The sequence below is a fragment of the Petromyzon marinus genome, chromosome 1, assembly GCF_048934315.1.
Source record: "Petromyzon marinus isolate PM22_M1 ecotype Great Lakes invasive population chromosome 1, UKy_Petmar_22M1.pri1.0, whole genome shotgun sequence".
NCBI lineage: Eukaryota > Metazoa > Chordata > Hyperoartia > Petromyzontiformes > Petromyzontidae > Petromyzon > Petromyzon marinus.
In genome coordinates this window covers 3524476-3543950 of record NC_133667.1, presented here as the reverse complement: position 1 = coordinate 3543950, position 19475 = coordinate 3524476, and the positions used below count along the sequence as shown (strand labels likewise).

The following is a 19475-nucleotide window of genomic DNA, read 5'->3' as shown; positions in this document are numbered from 1 at the left end:
TAGGAGCACTTCCTTTAAGAGTGTGCTCCTAATCTCAGCTCGTTACCTGTATAAAAGACACCTGGGAGCCAAAAATCTTTCTGATTGAGAGGGGGTCAAAAACTGATTTCCCTCATTAAAATGCAAATCAATTTAGAACATTTTTGACATGCGTTTTTCTGGATTTTTTTGTTGTTATTCTGTCTCTCACTGTTCAAATAAACCTACCATTAAAATTATAGACTGATCATTTCTTTGTCAGTGGGCAAACGTACAAAATCAGCAGGGGATCAAATACTTTTTTTCCCTCACTGTATATGAATTCTCAATATTTCAACAAAATACAAATACATGTCGTTATACTAACAATACAAAGATTGCACATGTAATGTACATGCATGTTATTTATATTCCTGTGTAATGAACCTGGAAAAGCCAAGTTTGCATCACTATATTTATCATTGTTTTGGTAGTAAAGTTCAACTTTATATTTATAGTGTCAGTTTCCCGCAAGCTAGATGAATTAATATTATTGGTTCTTTCGGTAAAGTCACGTAGAAGGGAAACAATAAAACAATAAAAATTAAACAAAAAAAATTATCACGACGTTTCGATTGCAGCACAAGCAATCATCATCAGGTGTGAAAACCACAGCAAGACATTTTTGAAAGACCGCCACTTTTAGGAAGAATGGCACTGAAGCCGGAATACGGTGGGCAAAGCTTCCCAAACGTTCCTAATAGTCACGTGTTTACAAATGATGCTGTAAAAGGAAATCACTTACCTCAGTATCCCAGCTCCGAGTCGGTAGTTAGTGAACTCGTTTCTCTGCTGCTGTCTCGTCCGAAATTTTGCCTTCTCATCTGCAATTTTTCCGTCTGCAATTTCCCTCTATCGTCTGAAAGTTTGCCCTCTCGTCCGTGATATCGCCTTGTCTGACATTTCGCACCCTATGAAATGCTGCCCTGTCGTACAAAATATTTGCCCTCCGCAATTTCGCCCTCCCGTGTAAAGTTTCAACCTCTCATACAAAATATCGCCCTCTCGTCCAAAATTTTTACCTCTAGCCCCAAAATGTTTGACCTCTCATACAAAATATCACCCCGTCCGATATTTCGCCTTCTCCGAAATTTCACTCTATTATCTAAATTTCCCTCTTTTGCCCGGAATTTGTATCGCATCCAAAATGTCCCCCTCTGAAATGTCGCCCTGTCGTCCAAATGTAACCCTCTCGTCAAAATTTCACCCTTGTCTAAATACTCGCAATTTCGCTCTCTTCCTCATCATCAACAGCACCAAAAACATCATCCCCAGCAGCATCAACACCATCAGCAGCAGCAACATCATCATCTACAGCATCATCATCACCAGCATCAAGACCATCATCAGCAGCATCAACAGCAGGCCACCCTCCATCTCTGACCCTGCATGGGAACCGTGCGGGGGCCAGCGGCCTAATGCCACCTTCCAGCAGCCTCCTGCGCCCCTCCATGGAGGCTGCACGGGTACCGGCGAACTCCTGCGACCTTCCAGTGGCCTTTTTGCGGCTCTCCAGGAGGGCCCTGCATGCTCCAGCAAACACCTGCAGCCCTTCAGGGGGGGGCACCCGGGCATCAGCGGCCTCCTGCACCCCTCCAGGGGGCTGCTCAGGCCCCAGCGGATGCCTCTGGCTATCGGGGCGTCCGTGCATGCCTCAGCGGCCTCTTGCTGCCCTCCGATGGGGCCGCGCGGGACCCAACACCCTCTTGCAGCTCTCAAGAGAGCCCTAAGCAGGCTTCCAGGGAGACTGTGCGGGCCTAATCGGGACCCCTGCGACCCTGCAGCAGCCTCTTGCATCTTCGAGTGGGGTCGCACTGGCCAGTGGTCTCCTGTGGCCCTCTATTGGGGCCGCGTGGGCCCCAGTGGCCTACTGCATTCTTCCCTCTAGCGGCCTCCTGTGGCTATCCACAGGGGGCAGACGGGCCCCAGCGGCCTCTTACAACCCTTCAATAGCCTACTGAGGCTCTCCAGGGGAGCCGTGCGGGCTCCAGCACCCTCTCGCAGCCCTCCACGGGGACTGACCGGGCCCCAGCAACCTCCTCTGGCCTTCCAGGGGGGTTGCGTGTGCCTCAGCGGCCTCCTCCAGGGGTGCCCCAGCAGCCCTAGCAGCCCTCTAGCGGCCTCCTGTGGCCCTCAGGCGGCTTCCTGCGGCCTTCGAGGTGGGCAGTGCGGGCCACAATGGACTACTCCACCAATCCGGTGGGGGAGCGCGGTCCCCAGTGGCCTTATGCCGCCTTCCAGTGACCTTCTGCAGCTGCCTAGGGTGACCGTGTGGGCCCGAATGGCCTCCTGTGGCCCTCCGGTGGGACCGCGCGGGCCCCAGCAGCCTCCTGCAGCCCTTCAGGAGGGCCACGTGGTCACGAGCAGCCTACTGCGGCCCCACCAGCGCGGCTGCGTGGACATCGTACCAAATCCTGGACCAAGGTTTCTCAACTTCGAATTGGTCTACGCATGCTCCATAGTCAATAAGACAGCGCTGATGGAAGTATCTGATCAACGATTGTGGACTAAACATTTGCCGGTACCAAAACCTGGGTATATGATGACTCACTGGACGTTGGACATAAAGCAAAGCATGGGGGCTGCACCGAATGGATATGCTATCTTACATTAGCACCATCGCAGGAAACCTGGCACCGATAGCTTGCATGGTGGTGGGATCGCAATGAATCACTGTGAAGACATCTGCGTGAAGGTCCTGAGCGACTAATTAACAATCACGCCATTCGAGCTACTGCTTGTGAAAATAACAGCACACGGAGGCTTACGATCGCTGTCATCTATCGACCGCCGTCTTAACTGCTGTCAGAATTATTTTACGGGATTTCTGGCTCTCGCTACATCATCTATGATGACCTGAACTGTCCCGGACCAACTTGTTCTTGTGGCAAAATCAACAGTCACAATTTAACCCAGCACGTCAGTGGCACAACATGTCGCTCAGGAAATATACTGGATCGCATTCTCACATTTGCCAATGCCGTAACAGGTGAGCAACATTATCGAAGACTTAGGTATTTCAGATCACAGTCTCGTGACGTCCAAAGTGGCATCAATTATTAGCCCGTCCGTCACAACGATATACGGCGTGTCTAAATCCTGCATCGACAGTCGATTAATTTGCAGCCTAATTAGAAAATGACATGCCTGATGTTCTTCATGAACTCGTGCCCATCCGAACAAGCACAAAGGAAATGGGGAAAGCGGCGCGCTGCAACTGGCTGTTATTGGAGGTAATCACTGCGAAGTAGATGCACAGAAGGCTGAAGCGTTTTTGGAAGAAAACTCGTTTCGAGACTGTCTGATTCGCTCCCAGAGCCGCCTACAGATCTGTCAACCGACCGACTCATTATTGACTCTCACAGATCAATCTATGCTCTGCGCGTCAATGAGTCGGCTCGCGACAACCCGTGCTCTGTGGCTAGTCGTGTAGGGCCTGCTACACTCCAACCACCCATCAAACTAGTCAACCTGGCCTCTGTGCACAGTACTTGTGACATTCTTCGCCAATAAAAAAATATTAACAATCAAGACAGCAGTTTCTAACCAATGTAACGCTCTAGATCCTGACACCAGCGTCGGTGGCAGAGGTGTCGATGTTCATTATACAGCTGCGTCAATTTTCAAATATTGCTTGGACGTGCTTGCACCGCTGATTGTCCACCTGGCAAATATTTTGTTCAGTGACATCTGTTTTTTCGGTAGTGATGAGGGCTCTGCTGTGGAAGCACCATTTTGCTAAACATTGTAACAAGAAAAAAACCTGCCATTTATCCGATGATATAAGGTGTGTATATATACAGTGAGGGAAAAAAGTATTTGATCCCCTACTGATTTTGTACGTTTGCCCACTGACAAAAGAAATGATCAGTCTATAATGTTATTGGTAGGTTTATTTGAACAGTGAGAGACAGAATAACAAAAAAATCCAGAAAAACGCATGCCAAAAATGCTATCGGGGTGTCCGTGCATGCCTCAGCGGCCTCCTGCTGCCCTCCGATGGGGCCGCGCGGGACCCAACACCCTCTTGCAGCTCTCAAGAGAGCCCTAAGCAGCCTTCCAGGGAGACTGTGCGGGCCTAATCGGGACCCCTGGGACCCTGCAGCAGCCTCTTGCATCTTCGAGTGGGGTCGCACTGGCCAGTGGTCTCCTGTGGCCCTCTATTGGGGCCGCGTGGGCCCCAGCGGCCTACTGCATTCTTCCCTCTAGCAGCCTCTTGTGGCTATCCACAGGGGGCAGACGGGCCCCAGCGGCCTCTTACAACCCTTCAATGGTCTACTGAGGCTCTCCAGGGGAGCCGTGCGGGCTCCAGCACCCTCTCGCAGCCCTCCACGGGGACTGACCGGGCCCCAGCAACCTCCTCTGGCCTTCCAGGGGGGTTGCGTGTGCCTCAGCGGCCTCCTCCAGGGGTGCCCCAGCAGCCCTAGCAGCCCTCTAGCGGCCTCCTGTGGCCCTCAGGCGGATCCCTGCGGCCTTCCAGGTGGGCAGTGCGGGCCACAATGGACTACTCCACAAATCCGGTGGGGGAGCGCGGTCCCCAGTGGCCTTATGCCGCCTTCCAGTGACCTTCTGCAGCTACCTAGGGTGACCGTGTGGGCCCGAATGGCCTCCTGTGGCCCTCCGGTGGGACTGCGCGGGCCCCAGCAGCCTCTTGCAGCCCTTCAGGAGGGCCACGTGGTCACGAGCAGCCTACTGCGGCCCCACCAGCGCGGCTGCGTGGGCATCGTACCAAAGCCTGGACCAAGGTTTCTCAACTTCGAAATGGTCTACGCATGCTCCATAGTCAATAAGACAGCGCTGATGGAAGTATCTGATCAACGATTGTGGACTAAACATTTGCCGGTACCAAAACCTGGGTATATGATGACTCACTGGACGTTGGACATAAAGCAAAGCATGGGGGCTGCACCGAATGGATATGCTATCTTACATTAGCACCATCGCAGGAAACCTGGCACCGATAGCTTGCATGGTGGTGGGATCGCAATGATTCACTGTGAAGACATCTGCGTGAAGGTCCTGAGCGACTAATTAACAATCACGCCATTCGAGCTACTGCTTGTGAAAATAACAGCACACGGAGGCTTACGATCGCTGTCATCTATCGACCGCCGTCTTAACTGCTGTCAGAATTATTTTACGGGATTTCTGGCTCTCGCTACATCATCTATGATGACCTGAACTGTCCCGGACCAACTTGTTCTTGTGGCAAAATCAACAGTCACAATTTAACCCAGCACGTCAGTGGCACAACATGTCGCTCAGGAAATATACTGGATCGCATTCTCACATTTGCCAATGCCGTAACAGGTGAGCAACATTATCGAAGACTTAGGTATTTCAGATCACAGTCTCGTGACGTCCAAAGTGGCATCAATTATTAGCCCGTCCGTCACAACGATATACGGCGTGTCTAAATCCTGCATCGACAGTCGATTAATTTGCAGCCTAATTAGAAAATGACATGCCTGATGTTCTTCATGAACTCGTGCCCATCCGAACAAGCACAAAGGAAATGGGGAAAGCGGCGCGCTGCAACTGGCTGTTATTGGAGGTAATCACTGCGAAGTAGATGCACAGAAGGCTGAAGCGTTTTTGGAAGAAAACTCGTTTCGAGACTGTCTGATTCGCTCCCAGAGCCGCCTACAGATCTGTCAACCGACCGACTCATTATTGACTCTCACAGATCAATCTATGCTCTGCGCGTCAATGAGTCGGCTCGCGACAACCCGTGCTCTGTGGCTAGTCGTGTAGGGCCTGCTACACTCCAACCACCCATCAAACTAGTCAACCTGGCCTCTGTGCACAGTACTTGTGACATTCTTCGCCAATAAAAAAATATTAACAATCAAGACAGCAGTTTCTAACCAATGTAACGCTCTAGATCCTGACACCAGCGTCGGTGGCAGAGGTGTCGATGTTCATTATACAGCTGCGTCAATTTTCAAATATTGCTTGGACGTGCTTGCACCGCTGATTGTCCACCTGGCAAATATTTTGTTCAGTGACGGCTGTTTTTTCGGTAGTGATGAGGGCTCTGCTGTGGAAGCACCATTTTGCTAAACATTGTAACAAGAAAAAAACCTGCCATTTATCCGATGATATAAGGTGTGTATATATACAGTGAGGGAAAAAAGTATTTGATCCCCTACTGATTTTGTACGTTTGCCCACTGACAAAAGAAATGATCAGTCTATAATGTTATTGGTAGGTTTATTTGAACAGTGAGAGACAGAATAACAAAAAAATCCAGAAAAACGCATGCCAAAAATGCTATCGGGGTGTCCGTGCATGCCTCAGCGGCCTCCTGCTGCCCTCCGATGGGGCCGCGCGGGACCCAACACCCTCTTGCAGCTCTCAAGAGAGCCCTAAGCAGCCTTCCAGGGAGACTGTGCGGGCCTAATCGGGACCCCTGGGACCCTGCAGCAGCCTCTTGCATCTTCGAGTGGGGTCGCACTGGCCAGTGGTCTCCTGTGGCCCTCTATTGGGGCCGCGTGGGCCCCAGCGGCCTACTGCATTCTTCCCTCTAGCAGCCTCTTGTGGCTATCCACAGGGGGCAGACGGGCCCCAGCGGCCTCTTACAACCCTTCAATGGTCTACTGAGGCTCTCCAGGGGAGCCGTGCGGGCTCCAGCACCCTCTCGCAGCCCTCCACGGGGACTGATCGGGCCCCAGCAACCTCCTCTGGCCTTCCAGGGGGGTTGCGTGTGCCTCAGCGGCCTCCTCCAGGGGTGCCCCAGCAGCCCTAGCAGCCCTCTAGCGGCCTCCTGTGGCCCTCAGGCGGATCCCTGCGGCCTTCCAGGTGGGCAGTGCGGGCCACAATGGACTACTCCACAAATCCGGTGGGGGAGCGCGGTCCCCAGTGGCCTTATGCCGCCTTCCAGTGACCTTCTGCAGCTACCTAGGGTGACCGTGTGGGCCCGAATGGCCTCCTGTGGCCCTCCGGTGGGACTGCGCGGGCCCCAGCAGCCTCTTGCAGCCCTTCAGGAGGGCCACGTGGTCACGAGCAGCCTACTGCGGCCCCACCAGCGCGGCTGCGTGGGCATCGTACCAAAGCCTGGACCAAGGTTTCTCAACTTCGAAATGGTCTACGCATGCTCCATAGTCAATAAGACAGCGCTGATGGAAGTATCTGATCAACGATTGTGGACTAAACATTTGCCGGTACCAAAACCTGGGTATATGATGACTCACTGGACGTTGGACATAAAGCAAAGCATGGGGGCTGCACCGAATGGATATGCTATCTTACATTAGCACCATCGCAGGAAACCTGGCACCGATAGCTTGCATGGTGGTGGGATCGCAATGATTCACTGTGAAGACATCTGCGTGAAGGTCCTGAGCGACTAATTAACAATCACGCCATTCGAGCTACTGCTTGTGAAAATAACAGCACACGGAGGCTTACGATCGCTGTCATCTATCGACCGCCGTCTTAACTGCTGTCAGAATTATTTTACGGGATTTCTGGCTCTCGCTACATCATCTATGATGACCTAAACTGTCCCGGACCAACTTGTTCTTGTGGCAAAATCAACAGTCACAATTTAACCCAGCACATCAGTGGCACAACATGTCGCTCAGGAAATATACTGGATCGCATTCTCACATTTGCCAATGCCGTAACAGGTGAGCAACATTATCGAAGACTTAGGCATTTCAGATCACAGTCTCGTGACGTCCAAAGTGGCATCAATTATTAGCCCGTCCGTCACAACGATATACGGCGTGTCTAAATCCTGCATCGACAGTCGATTAATTTGCAGCCTAATTAGAAAATGACATGCCTGATGTTCTTCATGAACTCGTGCCCATCCGAACAAGCACAAAGGTAATGGGGAAAGCGGCGCGCTGCAACTGGCTGTTATTGGAGGTAATCACTGCGAAGTAGATGCACAGAAGGCTGAAGGGTTTTTGGAAGAAAACTCGTTTCGAGACTATCCGACTCGCTTCCAGAGCCGCCTACAGATCTGTCAACCGACCGACTCATTATTGACTCTCACAGATCAATCTATGCTCTGCGCGTCAATGAGTCGGCTCGCGACAACCCGTGCTCTGTGGCTAGTCGTGAAGGGCCTGCTACACTCCAACCACCCATCAAACTAGTCAACCTGGCCTCTGTGCACAGTACTTGTGACATTCGCCAATAAAAAAATATTATCAAGACAGCAGTTTCTAACCAATGTAACGCTCTAGATCCTGACAACAGCGTCGGTGGCAGAGGTGTCGATGTTCATGATACAGCTGCGTCAATTTTAAAATATTGCTTGGACGTGCTTGCACCGCTGATTGTCCATCTTGCAAATATTTTGTTCAGTGACGGCTGTTTTTTCGGTAGTGATGAGGGCTCTGCTGTGGAAGCACCATTTTGCTAAAAATTGTAACAAGAAAAAAACCTGCCATTTATCCGATGATATAAGGTGTGTATATATAGTGAGGGAAAAAAGTATTTGATCCCCTGCTGATTTTGTACGTTTACCCACTGACAAAATAAATGATCAGTCTATAATTTTAATGGTAGGTTTATTTGAACAGTGAGAGACAGAATAACAACAAAATCCAGAAAAACGCATGCCAAAAATGTTATAAATTGATTTGCATTTTAATGAGGGAAATAAGTATTTGACCCCTCTGCAAAACATGACTTAGTACTTGGTGGCAAAACCCTTGTTGGCAATCAGAGGTCAGACGTTTCTTGTAGTTGGCCACCAGGTTTGCACACATCTCAGGAGGGATTTTGTCCCACTCCTCTTTGCAGATCTTCTCCAAGTCATTAAGGTTTCGAGCCTGACGTTTGGCAACACGAACCTTCAGCTTCCCTCCACAGATTTTCTATGGGATTAAGGTCTGGAGACTGGCTAGGCCACTCCAGGACCTTAATGTGCTTCTTCTTGAGCCACTCCTTTGTTGCCTTGGCCGTGTGTTTTGGGTCATTGTCATGCTGGAATACCCATCCACGACCCATTTTATTACATGTGCAATACAACGATTGCACATGTAATGTACATGCATGTTATTCATATTCCTGTGTGATGAACCTCGAAAAGCCAAGTTTGCATCACTATATTTATAATTGTTTTGGTAGTAAAGTTCAACTTCATATTTATAGTGTCAGTTTCCCGCAAACTAGATGAATTAATATTCAAGCTGAGGTTAGGAGCACTCCCTTGAAGAGTGTGCTCCTAATCTCAGCTCGTTACCTGTATAAAAAGACACCTGGGAGCCAAATATCTTTCTGATTGAGAGGGGGTCAAACACTTGTTTCCCTCATTAAAATGCAAATCAATTTATAACATTTTTGACATGCGTTTTTCTGGATTTTTTGTTGTTGTTATTCTATCTCTCACTGTTCAAATAAACCTACTATTAAAATTATATACTGATCATTTCTTTGTCAGTGGGCAAACGTACAAATCAGCAGGGGATCAAATACTTTTTTCCCTCACTGTATATGTACCCGCATCAATTACAAATTGCTATTAACAATGACAATGTTTTCTTCGTTTGTGAGGAATATTTTTATTACAATTACACAATACATAATTGCATGCAATTACAGGATACAAACCTGCTCTATTCTATTGATTGGAATTTCAATTAGACTTAGAAATAACTTTAAAAGAAATAGCACACATTTTCTATGGCTATCTTTCTTCTCGTAGCTCACCTCATGTTTGTGTCCTGCAACTTTGTACCATGTCAGTATCATGTTAGAATTAGTTTATTATCTGAGTACCTTATCTTAAAATCCCCACATATCCCCTTAAAATAACTTTTTATATCCAGAATATTTCATGGAAGATGTATTGCTGGCTGTTTGCTTTGTGGCTATCTTGGGAAATTTATTTCGAATTGCAACATTCAGGATTATATTTCTATTTAAATCTTTCGTGACTGCAGGGATTCATATTCTTGGTTCTTTCGGTAAAGTCACGTAGAAGGGAAATAATAAAATAATAAAAATAAACATAATAAAATAAAATTCTCACAGTGAGAATTCCATTGGAACGATATCTGATTAATCATCACCAACATTGGATTTTGAATCAAAAGTCTAATCTGAATTATGGACAACATTTATTTGATCAATTGTATTTTTTTTTGTCAGGATGCAAAGGGATTATAATAACATTGGCAGGACTAATTTCACTTTTAAAATCGCAGTTTAAGTTAGAGGGTGGAGAAACATCATTCAGTGGTTTTGAAGGGGTTTCTTCATTGCTTGTGTGTGTCACTGGGGCATTGCTGCTTTCGGAAGAACAACTTTTTTCTTCATCTGGGGTGACTCCAACACCAGCTTCTGCGTTTGATGAACAATCACTAATTTCATGTTTCTGAAAATGCAATCATGCAACATATTAAAACACGTTCTCAATTCCGAATAATAAACGAAGACATGTATGTCGAACTTTTTTCGCACCATACATAGCCAACTGCGCTAATACAAAATATGCTAAGGTTCATCATCTGTTAATTTCAATCCAATCCTGGTTGGAGCCCTCTTCAAGCCACTGCCACCTCTAACGTTCTTGTGATGCAGCTATACACCCAGCGCCTGTATGCAAAATGATTTAATCGCTCCATCTCCTTGGTGGAGGTGCTTTTTAGATAGGCTCCATTCCTTGGCTGCCACTCCATTATTATTCTTACCCATCATTCAGAATGCTTATAAATGTGAAGCCATCCTGATCGAGATGAGGCAGTGTCTCACCATGTTCATATTAATCCACGATTCATTTCTCAAACTGCATCAGTGTTTTGGCTTTACTCTTGATTCCACAGTATCCTTCAATACGCACACGAATAACATATTTCAGTCTTGGAGCTACCACCTCAGGGCCCTCTGTCATTTACTCATCACCACCGAAATCATCAATACCTGCAGGATAATCGGGTTTCGCCTCGACTATTGCAACTCATTCTTACTCGACCTTCAAGAAAACCTCAAGTAACGACATCAGTTGAAAAACTATATCACTCGTGTCATCCTCGGTGCCTGTCACTCTTGGCTAGCGTCTGTCACCAACCTCCACTACCTCCACTGGCTTCCCATCGCTAGCAGGGTTGGCTACAAAATATCCTGCCGCCTTTACCACCCCCCCACCTCTAATTTCGGTCGCTCCTGTCATCCTGCACTACTGTTCACAGTAAAACACTCTCTCCGAAGCGTGACTCACAACCTCTCCATATCAAGGACCATGACTGTTACTGCCGGGTGTGATTTCTGCATGGCAGTTGCAGCCACCTGGGACGCTATTCAGATGCACATTGGCAGCACAATTAAATATATACCGACTTTTATGAGACGTAAATGCTCCACCCTCTTTCGTCTGGCTTTTTGAGCGACACTGAGCTTTGGCTTTGCGCCTCAGTCACAGTCATTTATGTCTGTGAAATATTGTGTGCGTTGAAAAACATTATTATATAAAGCAACGGCATAGGTTTCTATAAAATAGAATGCAAGTTTTTTTTTTAATAAAAGACAGCTGGAAAAACATTTAGTTTACTTATATCATTTAACATTTTAATTACGGGGTGCTCCATTTGATCACTAATAAAACAATTTGCAAATGAAATCTGCAGTAATCAAATAATTTGCAATAAAATATGGTCTTACTTTAGCTTCATTCCATTCTACAAACGTTATTAAACGTCCATTGCTGTTTTGTGTTGGTTTCAGACTCTTTCCAGCTTTCAGTTCTTCTATAAGTTCAAAATTTAAGCTACTTGAAGCTTTGAGGTTGTTTTTTTTAACGCCTGAAAAACAAATTTACAAGCAATGTGTGCACACGTCTTCCAAATAATGAGAATTTGCATCATGATATTTAGAATGATCATGTTTCTTATACAATACTATATTTTTAAACCATAAACCTATGACCAATCCAGACAAATGTTATCCAGCAAAAATCTATAATCGGTAAACTCTGGACCAGTTTGTACCCTTCTGGGTCTCATTAGCAGGGTTAAAGGTGAGAGGACCACAGCTACAATATAGGACTGTAGTAATTTCAGAAAGTAATAATATATACAACACATGAACTTTCGTGGAGCATCATGGTTTTGATTAAACAGACTTAAATGCATCTGACCATGTATTTGTAGGCTATAAAAGCCCAAAAGAATAATTAACATTTTGGGAAATATGAATTCATATAAATTATTAATGTAAGTCCAATCGCATGGCTACACATGACTATTCCCCTCTTATTCTTGGTTCTTTCGGTAAAGTCACGTAGTAGGGAAATAATAAAATAATAAAATACAAACAATTATCACGACGTTTCGATTGCAACACATGCAATCATCATCAGGTGTGAAAAACCACAGCAAGACAATTTCTAATGTTCTAAAAAAACCACAGCAAGACAATTTCTAATTTTCTTGCTGTGGTAATTTCACACCCGATGATGATTGCTTGTGTTGCAATCGAAACGTCGTGAGAATTTTCTTTTTTTTAATTTCCCTTCTACGTGACTTTACCGAAAGATTCTAGATTTGAAGCTTTCGTGACTGCAAGGATTCATACTCTTTGGTTTTTTCGGTAAAGTCACGTAGGTAAAATAAAATAAAACTAAATGAAATCACGACATTTCGGAGGCAACACAAGCTTCCGTCTTCAGGTGGAACAGTCACAGCAGAATAGCTGTGCCAAGTGGGGAGCTCTTGAGACGACCGGGATTATATATACAGGTTAAGAGGGGGGGAGGAGCCAAAAAGGGACGTGGGTGGGGGGGGGCTGTGTTAAGCCTCCTTTTGTTAAACTGCAGGGGGTGTTTGGGGGGAGGGGTGGTGCACTGCACGAAAGCAATTACAACCCCATTTTTGTTAGAAAGCAATGGAAATGGCTGTACAATTATAAGGCAGCTAAAGTTTGACGTACAACCCACTGAGAGTAATGGAAATGGCTGTACAATTATTTCCCGAAAGAACCAAGAATATGAATCCCTGCAGCCACGAAAGCTTTAAATCGAAATGTATTCCCCTCTTACCTGAATACCGAACATTCCAAAGTGACTGCTTTCTGTTAACAATTAAATATTAAAATGTTTCGAGGTACTCATGAACAATTGTATACAGTATATGTTCCATTAGTTTCATCGTGGGTAATGTTAGTGTAGATATTCGATTAAATAAATAAAAATCATAGGAAGTGCGGCGCATATGTACAGCAATACGATACAGGTCGCGATTTAAAAAAAATGTATGCCAGCGCAACACAGTACTGAGAGAAAACGATAGGAGAGGCACAACTCTTTCCGGCTATGGGATTATATTTGTATTTTGGGGGAAAATTGTTAAGTTTCCGCGATACGGAAAATTCGGGTTACAGATCGTTCTTGGGAGCGTAACCCTTCCGTAAGCCAGGGACTGCCTGTACGTATGTTTGTTCAGCTTATTTCGCACTGCTAATCAGACGTGTGGGGGGGGGGGGAGAGACAAAGAGTTGAAATCGTTTAGCAGATTGTATAAGATGGCAATGCAGATTGAAGGCATGTCAGGCCAGATATGGTTGTAGTACCTGTTGTAAGAGAAAAAAGATCGTAAGTCAAAGTATCTTCTTCTTTGGTTCTTTCGGTAAAGTCATGTAGAATGAGAATAAAATAATAAATTGAAAAAATAAAATAAGCGGCCTTCATCAGGTGAAGAGACGAGACTGTCTGTCCTACCAGACAGTCTCGTCCCTTCTCATTCTACGTGACTTTACCGAAAGAACCAAAGAAGATGAATCCTTGCAGTCACGAAAGCTTTAAATCGAAAGTCAAACTATATTTGGATTTTGTAGTGGAATTACAACTCTGACTCTTTGAAGAGCTGTTGGTAGGTAATACATCATCAATCCCACCCTACCGACTAGGACCTCAAAAAGCCTTCATATTGCTAAGTTGTCGGCTATATGGTAAGTCCTTACTTAATGGATGGTGTTCACACAATGCGTTTTCGTTATAATGCTGTTACATTATTTAGGGGCCGTCCATAAAATACGTCGTCACGCGATTTTGGACGATTTTTGACCCCCCCCCCCCCCAGTCACACGGCGTCACAAAAAGTCAGACCCCCCTCAAATATGACGTCACAAAGCTCTGCCCCCCCCCCCAAAAACAAAACATGCTTCAAATCGATTTAAACCTTTCGTGACTGCAGTAATTCATATTCTTAGCTCTTTCGGTAAAGTCACGTTGAAGGGAAACAATAAAATAATAAAATATAAATAAAACAATAAAAATTCTCACGACGTTTCGACCATAACACAAACGGTCGTCATCAGGTGTGTCGGTTTGCATAAATTTATGCAAACCGACTTTACCGAAAGAGCTAAGAATATGCTCCAAATCGCTTTAAACTATTGTCATTGTAGTGCGTATTTAATGTGGCGCTGCACTCTGATGTTGTAGGAGAAAACATTTATTAAAAAGTCTATTTAATTAAGTGGAACGTGTTGTCTATTTTTATTTAAAGTTGCGCATTTTGATGTGACGTCACATTTCTCACCCCCCCCCCTCGTCACACATCGTCACAAACGTCTGACCCACCCCCTAGGTGCGTGACGTCATTAATGGACGGCCCCTTATAGGGAAATAGTTTTCGCTTAATGCATGTTTTGCTTCACGTGGAACTTTTCAGGAATGCATCTACCGCATTAAATACGGACTTGCTGTATTCCTTCATCATTAATTCACCGAACAGTGATGTGAAATCTGGTGTATGACTTTGTGCGTTACTCTGCTTTGTGGAGCATAGATATACTTATATGTAGAGCAACGCCAGACACTCACCTGACTTGCACGGCAGCGTTTTATAGAGGCTGGCACCATCATATCTATTTATTTGTGGATGAGATGGTGGAGGCGGTGCCTGTGGTGGTACATATGAATGTTCCTCTGCTGTAATGCTGATGACATCAAAGTCTCTTTCTCCCTCCTATATATAAAAAAAAAGAGTTGTACCAATCATATTAAGTTGGCGTAAGAGAATACATCCAGATGTGAGACCTTAATCATCCAAAGGTTATAAAGTGATGGGTGAACAAAAAACATTTATGCTCATGGAATTGGCTTGCGCGTGGTGGTTTATGCGGCAGAATGTGCACAATGTCACTTACACTTTCAGGCTCTGGAATGTCAATGCTTGACTCCACGTCAGTATCTGCTGCCACTAGCAGATCGGAGAGCTTTGGAAGCTCGGCAGCTTCATAGTCGTCCATTTCACTTCCTGGAATTTCATCTCCCTCGGTCAGTTTAAACGTCACTCTCCGGCCTGGTTTCCGATTTGTTGCACCCTGTTCACATGACTAACAAAAGTTAAGACGTTAAACGTGGAGCAGGGTGTTGTTGCGTAATGCTTTATACACTGGAATTAAAAAAGTGCTGCAACGCTTTTTATCAGTACTTTTTTTTTTACCAATACATCACAAATGGTATCGATGTGCGGCCCACACATTACAATGCAAGACTGTTTTATAATATGAAAATATATATTCGTATAAAATATATAAAGTAATCTACGTGAGGTAATCATTTGCCGGGACTGACTCGTTCAAATTGTGTCAACCACCCTGGGCCTGTGTTCATAATAATAGTAACCAGTTTACATTTTGATTTAAAGCTTTCGTGACTGCAGGGATTCATATTCTTGGTTCTTTCAGTAAAGTCACGTAGAAGGGAAATAATAAAATAATAAAATAAAAATTAAATATGGAAGGAAGATGGAGCACCCGGAAAAAAATATTCGAGAGGGAAACACGATATCATGAAGTTGGGATCGATGATATAGTCCACACTTTACTGTATAATTTTCTCTCGGCGAGCCAGGGTTTCCACCTCGACGTCCACAGGAAGGGAGTTTCACAACAATCCACCAACTCTCGGCTCCACAGTGCTGGATTACAAGCATGCATCGTCATCGTCTAATGATGAAATTAACATATTCAGTGGCAGTGTAAAATGGACTGCTGGTTCCTGTGTTCATGGCAGCTGGACACCCCCTCTCAGTGTTAAGTGGCCTTGAGTGACAGAAACTGTTATTTTCAGGTGATGCGGAGGCATGGGGCCTTGCCCATAGGCATAATTCGTGCTCTGTGGCTTAATTTCAATGTTAGCTTTGTTTATTACCTTTTTAGAATTGAAGTGAAGCTAAAAAGGGTCTCCATGACCATTGTTAATGCCCCCTTTTTTTCTCCACTAGATCCCTTCGATATCTGCTCTTACAGCATCCCCCTCCTTGGTCACCAACTTATGTATGCTTATTGTGATGTCCGTCTTAGTGAGTTCCTCCATCCCACGCATGTCTCACCAAACGCATTTTATTTCCATGTTTCGAGTATGACCTTCTAGGCTGCTACCATATCCTGCCATGGAAATTCATAGCATCACCTTCATGTACCTGCAGTCCATAGCAAGATGTTTTATATACGTTTGTTAAAATTCAGCTCTCAGATCCGTACAAGAACAAGGGCATTACCTCTTCCTCAAACACGGATATTTTGACACCAAAGTTAACACCTGCATTCTCCAAAAATAGTGTCCGTAGCCCATTAAATTACCCACCCTGAGTAATATGTACGTGTAAGAACATCCCTCGTCATTGCTTGAAGTGACGCAAGCCATTTTGGACCCATGCGCTTAACCTTAATGCGAATTTCAACCCCAATAAAGCCTGGAGAATGCTGAATGGAGTTCTAAAGAACTCACAAACAAACACCTTGTGGTCCACCCTAAACCGCATCTATTCAAGCCATGGCAGATCCGGATACCTGATGCACAAATGTAAAACTCTCCAGTGTGCAACTGTGGTCATCCAGAACACACCATACAACATATAATGACGCGCTGCCCAATCCACAAATACAAAGGAGCCATCACAGCATTAGACACCGCTGCTCCTGACGCGGTTATCTGGCTTGACTACCTAAATATGAAATCGTAGTTGTTGCTCTGCATCTGCCATACAAAATAATAAGAATGCACATGTTATACCTAGATACACATTCCAAATTCCCACTGATGACTATGATAGGAGATACATAGGGGCCGATCTAATAATGATTATAATGATTATAATCACTGCCTTAAACTTTGAAAACACCGTTTTTAAAATGAACAAATATTATTTTGGTTTGAGTCTAAATAATTTTATCATATCAACAGTTATAGCAAAGTCATAACATTGTGGTGGCACTGAACGTATGAATCAATTAATCAAGTGCTCTTCTATAGATGGAGATACAGTGACTCACAGAACATTTTCATGTGTTCCCAGCAACGTCGCAGCTCATTCGCAGTAATTTACCAAGATTGAGTAACCAAGTGCACAGATGTCCTGTTCAAGGCCCTAAGCCAGCGGTACAAGTTCCACATTCTCATGCCAAGGTAAACTTTTCAGAAAAGATAAGTGTTGCTGACCTTACCACAAAGTGGTTATATTTCACCAAGACCCAAAGGGATGATGTGCTGTCAACTCTCAACTAAAAATGTAACTCAGAATATTCCACTATTTCTCAAAATATTTCACCTGGAATATCTCTCGAGATAAAAAAAAACTAATTTTGAATGGTGTCCAGGGTTAAAGCATGAATTCATGAGAGTTAAGCACTGGTTTACCAGTATCTCAAATCGTTAGATATACTCGGTTTATTATTTGGAATGTTCATGTATTTTGTATAGTCTGCATGTTTCTGCTAGGAGAGGGAGCTTGGACATGTTTCACTCACGTTGTGCCTTTGAAAGAGCAGGTATTCGACACATTCCGTGTGTCCATTTTCTTCAGCTAAATCCACAGGTGTATATCCCCAAGAGTCTTTTGCATTTACATCAGCTTCATGCATCAGCAAAATTTCACAACACTGTTGGGAAAATTACAACATTCATTGAAACACAAGTGTAGGACGAGAATGTGTCCTTGTTAGTAGTGTTGGAGTATTCAAGTTAACTTTTGTAAATACCTTCACATACCTTTGCATAATGCATTTGCAAAAACTACACAGAATGTAGCACTGTGGTATACCAGAACTTGCTGTGCATTAAGTGTGTGTTTTACTGGACGGTACAGTATATATTGGAGCATAATCAGAATGAGCACTCTATGGCCAGCTGTCACAGATCCGATTAACGCCATTCACCACCCTCAACATCCGTATTGCAAGGTGAAACCGTAAAGGTTTGATCCCAGCAATTACATTGAAGATTTATACCGGTCCAAAGTTTGAACATATTATATTGTTGATGCAACCTGCTTTTGTGGTGCCACGGCCTCGAAGCCACTCTGCAGGTGCCACGACCTCCCCCCTGACCCCCACACTGAATAAACACACACACATCGCACACACACGTAATGTCCTGACGTTGGGTCGCCTGGCAGTCGGGTTTTAATCCGAGGTTTCCTCTGAGGAATGTCCGATGGTTGCTCCGATGCCAGTAGATTAGCTCGACCCAGCAAGACAGTTTTACATCGCAGCGCCCCTGAATTGGTTATTAGCATAACAATGTACACCTTCCCAGGTTAGCTACAATGAATGAACATTCTGGAACGGCTAAGGAACCTAGAAATTAGTTGCATATCTCTGTAATATGCAAAACCAAAATTATTTAAGGTAGAATTTAACTTCACTCCCAAAATAGTACAACAAACAGATGGCAATCATAAATCCATGGTTTAACCCTGGAATTTTAAAAAAAACGTATTCATCATAAAAAACTAAACTTGGGTTTTAATGAATTAAAGATAAATCTGTCTCCACACCTTGAATTGGCACGTTCTGCTTACGTGACAAACCTTACTAATTGGCTGTGTCGGGTGGTGGCGGGTTTAACGACACATTTATATTTACGCGATCTGACCCAACAAACCTATATTATGGATGATATTGGTCGCGAAAGCCTACATGTTAAACTATGTCACATTATTATTATGAGACCTCCTTTGCCAGAAACAAGATATAGGAAAAGCTGTCTCGGGTGTGGACCAATCAAATTCAAGGACAGTGCATATTATTATCAGAGTTGTCTTTTTTGTTTGCATTTTGACTGCTTGTGTTGTGGTCATTGCAAACATGATGCCTTGAATAAAGGTGTCAGTTTTTGTGCCAGTTAAAAGGGTAAAACCTATTCCTATGTCACATTACTTTACAATTTATGTAATAAAAATGATCATTTATGATCCATTCCTGTTGACAATGAAAAACTGTCTTTGAGAAAAATATAACATCGTCTATAAATGACTATTTTTAACAAAGCGTACTGGCAGTTTTAATATACTGATATTTACAGAAATATAATAAAATCGGATGGTGGCATGGTGTAATCTAGAGGTAACCAATTCGAGTCGCTCTCCCGGCGTGGCAGTATAAGTCAGCAATACCACAGTAACCCGAACGTAAAGCTCGCATATGGTGGATTAAAGTGGAGCCCCTTCCTAACAGCAGTGGCTTGAGCAGGTAATTTCTGGGCTTAATACGAT

The 19475-nt window shown here is 44.6% G+C and overlaps 1 protein-coding gene across 3 annotated transcripts in view; it reads right to left on the bottom strand.

Moving 5' to 3' along the window:
- Window positions 1-8526: 8526 nt before the first annotated feature.
- Window positions 8527-19475, bottom strand: part of LOC116939494 (uncharacterized) — a 28527-nt gene continuing 17578 nt past the window's right edge. For 2 of the 3 annotated variants that reach the window (XM_032947972.2, XM_032948064.2), the window contains 5 exons: window positions 17731-17862; window positions 15124-15312; window positions 14798-14942; window positions 11638-11777; window positions 8527-10354 (listed from right to left, as the gene is read on the bottom strand). In XM_032947972.2, the coding sequence (XP_032803863.2) occupies window positions 10106-10354; window positions 11638-11777; window positions 14798-14942; window positions 15124-15312; window positions 17731-17862 (855 nt within the window). In that variant the 3' untranslated portion in view covers window positions 8527-10105. The remainder of the gene's footprint in view (window positions 10355-11637; window positions 11778-14797; window positions 14943-15123; window positions 15313-17730; window positions 17863-19475) is intronic. The other variant, XR_004402433.2, reaches the window with a different exon arrangement.